Raw genomic sequence first — 6,000 nt, forward strand, 5'->3', positions numbered from 1 at the left:
GAGGGAGCTCCACACCTTCTGTGGGGAGGGAGCTCCACACCTTCTGTGGGGAGGGAGCTCCACACCTTCTGTGGGGAGGGAGCTCCACACCTTAGGGGCTGCAACAGCAAATGCCCCTCCCAGGCTTTGAGGGTGGCAGAACTGCCAAGGTCTGACTCGCTGCTGCCTCTTCATTTGCCACAGTCAGGACATGGGAACTGACCAGCAGTTTTCTTTCTCTTTGTTCCCTCCAGGTGTGTCAGCATCTCCTCTTTGGCCTTCAGCATGGATGGGATGTTTCTGTCTGCATCCAGCAACACAGAGACCGTCCACATCTTCAAATTAGAAACTGTGAAAGAGAAGTGAGCAAGCCTTTTGAGAGCCTGGGAGACCGACATGGCCACTTAGATAAGGGGTGGTCTTCTGGTGGGCTGCAGGCCAGCTCTGGTCTTGCCAGGCTAATTGCTTGGAAGAGGGGGGTGGGGGAAGGTGGAGGGAAGTCTACTCCATTCCTCTCTTGATCTTTGTCTGTGTCAGGGCCCCATTTGTGGCCAAGTCTATTTCATCCTGCCTGTCTTACAGTACCAGGCCACACGTGACTGTTCTCTGCAGTAGTTTAAAATATGCAGGTGGCAGAACTCCATTGTTTCTTTGTGCAGAATTTGGGTTACAGAAGATTTGATCTCATTTTGCCAGCAAAGGTCTGCACTGGCTTCTGTATCTTCCAGGCTCAATTCAGAGTCCTCTAAATGGCCTGGGACCCAGGGCTGCCTGCAGCCATATGAGCCGGCCCATGTGTGGTGTTTGCTGAGGGCCCATCTCTGAGGCTATGGGGGTGCCTATTGAGGACAAGGGCTTCTGTCACAGCATCTGGATTTTGGCATTTCCTCTCTAGCTACTAATTGTAGGGTTGTGTCCAACTAAATTGTACTCAGAGTAGACCCATTTGAAGTCAGTGGTCTTATGTTTGTCGAGTCCATTGATTTCAGTGGGTCTATTCTGAGCGTGATGTATCTTTTAGGAGCCTGTTAAAAGCTGTTTTTAAAAAACTTTGCCCAAGCTTTTGATGTAGCCTTTGACTGGTGCTGACTCCAGGGGATCTCTTGGGGGGGGGGGGGTTTGCTTATGTGTTGTCCTGGGCTGCCTTGCATTCAACTTTATTTATTTATTCAGAACGGTTATTTGTTGTGAGCAGTCACAGAGACCTGTAGTTGTTAGAAAGGCAAGGTATAAACAAATGTTTTCTATAAATATTTATCTTAAAGTAGAACTGGGGTGGAGCTGGGCTTAATGCTGTGTACACACAACTCCCGATGATATGCTTATTTCAAATGTGCTTGTGCTGCTTTTCGACTTAAAAATTCTCTGACCAGTTTGCAAGGTTTCAGGCAAGATTGGTTAAAAGCAAAAATGAATGCAAACGGTGGTCTAATGAATCATCTAGCAAAGAGAGAAAAGGAAAGGAAAGGTTTTTGTTTTTTTTTAAAGGAATCAAATCTGCCTTTGGAGATAAAGTAAAGAAAGATAGGCCCATCTGAATCTCCAGAGGCAGAACTGAAAAAAAGCCCACCTTTTTGCAGAGGCTAGTCTAGAGTGCAATACAAGACTAGCAGAGCAGTGTCCTAAAACAGTAGCGGAGGCTTAGAGGAATTCAGGCTTTCACCTGTGCCTGCAAGCCAAGGCATGCTGAAATATGCCAGATTCTCCTTCCTTGCTTCTAGACCTCAGTAAATGCTCTCCTTCCTTGCTTCTAGACCTCAGGAGGAGCCCACAACTTGGACAGGTTACTTTGGGAAAGTCCTGATGGTTTCCACAAATTACCTGCCTGCCCAGGTCACAGAAATGTTCAACCAAGGCCGAGCCTTTGCAACTGTCCGCCTCCCCTTCTGTGGGCACAAAAACATCTGTGCATTGGCCACGTGAGTATTGGGGCGGGGGGAAGAAAGAGCTCCTCCCACATCTTCCACAAGCACCCTGCAGGTAGAGATGGAAACGCAGGCGGGACGGTGCTCTGGATCTGTCCACTTTCTGTTTGTTTGTTTTTTGCAGTCATGCAGCGTCTACCTGCAGTTATATGAGTAATGCGCAAAACCCAGCCAGAGTTGGATTTTATTAGTTTCAGGGTTCAATTGTGCATCATAATAAAGTTTAAAGTCAGGCTGCGAGGTTTAATTGGTCACCTGGCAGCGCAGTCTATGCATGTTTACTTGGAAGTAAATCTCCATTCAGTGCAGTTGGACTCACTCCAAGTTAAGCACATATAGGTGTGCATCTTAAAAGGGTTAAAAGGTGCCTGTATGGAGTTTTTAATAAGGTGGACTTGTCTTGAAACTCCACTAAATTTAATGAATAAAGGCTCAGTATTAACAGGAGAGTTTTAGGAATGGGGAAGTGTGAACTTCTGGGACTGATTCTGGTTTTGTTGCATGTAGAGTTGGCTTGCTTCAGTTTTGTTTTTAATTGTAATACTATGAACTTGGGCTTTGGGTGGTACGTTGATGTGGTGTGTCTGTGTGTATGCGAGTAGTTTTAACATTTAAAATCAAGCTAGTCTATTAATTGGTTTAAGGACACTTTTTGATTGGTCGATAGCCCCAAACTAGAGACTGAGAGATACAGACTGAATATGAAAGGAAGTCTCCTGAATGTCATTGGGCTAAAAAGTAATAGGCTGCCAGGTTTCAGGCCTGCACACAGGCTACTTAAGATTTAATTGCATTTGATGGCATTGAAGTAGCCTTTCAATACACAGGATTGCAGCCCAAAGGCTTTATGAGAGCAACAGCTGTGCAAGGGTGTTCTCAAACTTGAATTTTCTTTATTGCCCTGTTGAAGGCCTTTCATTGGGTGGGTGGGTGGGGTGTGGGGGTGGAATAATTCAAGGGAATGGAATAGTTCAGACAGAATATACAGAATTGTCCACCCTGAGCCCCAGATAAGTCTTAAGCCCTCAGACCAGTGCTGGGAGGTGCCTTAAGGCCAGACAGACACATGCGGCAGAATGAGATGGTGGAGGGATTGCACCATTGCGAGCTGCAGGTGGGGAATACTTTCTTTGGAATACTTCCTGCTGTGCTAGCTTGGCAGGCAGGCGCAGCACGATTGCAAAAAACCAAAAACAGATACATCTAGAGCATCTCCTAGCCTTTTCCTTTGGGAGAGCATTCAGAATATGATTCTCTCTGCTGCAGCCTGATCTACAGTCGTAAGATTCAGTCACCTCGTTCTAAGCGTCCTAAGTATAGATGCAGCTTAAGTTGTTGGCCTAATCTTGAAAGGCTTCTCCAACTCAGTTTCATACCAAGGGCATTTTTGTAGCAACTGTTTGGTAAGGCCAAGCTGTCTTTCCCATCTCCTGTTAATTAGCATCATTTATTGTTTTTGTAAAATGAATGCAGCAAAATTAGCAGCTGGGAGGCAAGTAACAATTTAAAAAAACACGCAAACACATGTCTAAAGCCTTTTATAGAAAGTCGGATTTTTAAACTTGACTGTTCCTTGATTACTTGTAGAATTCAAAAGATCCCCCGGCTTCTGGTGGGAGCTGCTGATGGGTATCTCTATATGTACAACCTGGACCCGCAGGAAGGAGGCGAATGCACGCTGATGAAACAGCACAAGTAAGTCTCTTTTCCTGCTTCCTACCTGTCACCTCCTGAGATGCCCCCATTTTTAGTGCTGAGGTGTTAAATTTCAGAGCTAACCATGGTGTAGCATTGCCTCTGTGCTGGTGGCTATACTAGTCATGGCTAGTTCCAAAGCACAGTTTTGTCATAAAATTCAATTAAAAGCCAAGGTGGAGCCAGATATGTATGTTTCAGAAGGGAGTTCCATAAGGTGGGAGCCACCACTGAGACGTCCCTAACTCTCTAGTGCCCACCATCAGGTTGGCAAGCCACGTTTTGGAATCAGCACAGTAAGCCTGATGAAACCCACTGATGTAGTTGTAGGGTGGTATTCAGTGCTAGTCCTACTCAGAGTAGACCCACTGTATTTTGTAGACATGACTAACTTAGGTTCATTAATTTCAATGGGTGTACTGTGAATAGGACTTAGTTGAATACAACCCATAATGCTGTGCCTTGAGGTGCACCAGCTATTAAAAGGTGTGTGGGGGGGGTTGGGTTGGGGGCGGGATTTGCATGCAGAATGGAGGGGGAAGAGGTGCATGAGGCCACAGAGGGTTTCCTGTCGCTTGGCCATTGTTATGAATGAACTGAGCCAACACGATCAACTGTGGATTGCCCTAAGCCATTGTGAATAGGTGGGTGTGGGCATTGGATTGCCACAGTGTATTTCGCCCCTGATTTTGACTGAAATAACCACAGTATCTGCAAGCACTCACTTCAGGCAATATGGTATCTGTTGTGTCATAAAATCATGAGTTGCGTCACCAATTATGCCGCCCGACAAGATCAGCCACTCAGGGCCTTCTTTCAGTCCCACCAACTAAAACAGCTAGGTTGGCGGGGACAAGAGAGAGGGCATTTTCAGTGGCGGCCCCCACTCTCTGGAACTCCCTCCCGTACGATCTTTGGCATGCCCCTTCCCTGAATGTATTCCGCAAAGCCTTGAAGAACTGGCTTTTCAGACAGGCCTTTGGGACTTCCGGGGAGGCTTAATTTTCAGGACTAACTGCCTATTACTCTGAACTGTTATCATTCCTATTTATAGTTTCCGTGTTATATTGTATTTTATGTGTATTTTATTGTGCAGCATTTACTGCAACTGATTTGTACGTCGCCTAGAGTGGCCATTGGCCAGATAGGCGACACATAAATTAAATTATTATTATTATTATAAATGATGGCATTAGTCACTGTTGCCTATCGATTCTTCCCATAGGTTGGATGGCAGCATGGAGCCAGCCAATGAAATTCTAGAATCTGCGACAAATGACCGGCCCTTAGTAGCACAGACTTACAGTGCTGCTGTGACTAAAGGTACTTATGTGCCACCTTCGCCTACGAGGCACGGTAAGAGCCAGGCTGGGGTGCAGGAGGGTGAGAAGAGCCTGTGAGGGAATAGTTCCAAGAGGCAGCTTCCCTGTAGACGTCTCTTGCCTTCATTGCCCCCCTTCAAGCGACCGCAGCGTACTGAGACTTGGAGAGGACGGCAGCCTTTGCCAGGAAGGCTTCTTGAGTCACTTTGGATGCTTCTTGAGCAGGCTTGCTTCTCTGCCTGCATCTGGTCCTCTGCACAGTCTGCAGGCACTTTTGTCTTCGTTGTGTGTTTTGTTACTTTACAAGGGGCGAGAAGTCAGATATAACAATCCTCTTTTAGGAAGGATTTATGGATAATGTGTTGACAAATGTTGAATGTCATGCATATGTGGCAATTTGATCTCTCCTTCTCCCTCCACTATTGTATTCAGACTAAGATATGGCAATACATTTATTAAAATAAAATCCATCAGGGCACAGGGATACAAGATAGGCAAGCTAATTAACCATTTTTAAAAGCATAGTTCCCCTCCCCCCCACCGCCTGCAGCCCAAAGTGTTGCTGTCTTGGGAAGCCTCCACCCTACACGGCTTCCCTGCATGGGTAGCTTGGCCCAAAGGCAGAGCAGTTAAAGTGTGGCTGTCAGGATCTCAGGGTTGTGCTGCGCAAGGCATATGTCAGTCCCCTTGAGCATCAGGTATGGAGGGGAGGGGGTGATCAACATCTTAAGCCTCCCCCTCCTCCTCCATCCTGTTCTCTGCTGGGTGCCTCCATGTTGGCTGCACCAATCCAGCCTGTAAGCTGTGGATGATCCCAGAGCCATGGCTACACTGCCTGGATGTCAGAGTGGGTAGCCAAGCCTCCTGGGTTGCCAGGCTGACAGCCATGGCCAGTAACTCTCCTGTTTGTCCCTCACACTTATTACTTGGAGGACGATGCTTTGCTGTCTTCCTTCATCTGTCCTTTCCTTGCCCATGAAGTTGCATCATGGGGATGGGGCCCTGGGTAACTATACTTTCTAGGCTGCAGTCCTCAACCTGTTTGCTAGGGTGCTCATTGCTAAGAATTAAACTGAGAT

General features: G+C 46.7%; 1 protein-coding gene across 3 annotated transcripts in view; it reads left to right on the plus strand.

Moving 5' to 3' along the window:
- The window catches only part of WIPI2 (WD repeat domain, phosphoinositide interacting 2), a 31,127-nt gene that overhangs the window by 23,104 nt on the left and 2,023 nt on the right, over nt 1-6,000 (plus strand). For 2 of the 3 annotated variants that reach the window (XM_061599435.1, XM_061599438.1), the window contains exons 8-11: nt 234-341; nt 1,734-1,898; nt 3,492-3,599; nt 4,825-4,955. In XM_061599435.1, coding sequence (XP_061455419.1) covers nt 234-341; nt 1,734-1,898; nt 3,492-3,599; nt 4,825-4,955 — 512 coding nt within the window. The remainder of the gene's footprint in view (nt 1-233; nt 342-1,733; nt 1,899-3,491; nt 3,600-4,824; nt 4,956-6,000) is intronic. The other variant, XM_061599436.1, reaches the window with a different exon arrangement.

The sequence above is a fragment of the Rhineura floridana genome, chromosome 17 (assembly GCF_030035675.1).
Source record: "Rhineura floridana isolate rRhiFlo1 chromosome 17, rRhiFlo1.hap2, whole genome shotgun sequence".
Taxonomy (NCBI): domain Eukaryota; kingdom Metazoa; phylum Chordata; class Lepidosauria; order Squamata; family Rhineuridae; genus Rhineura; species Rhineura floridana.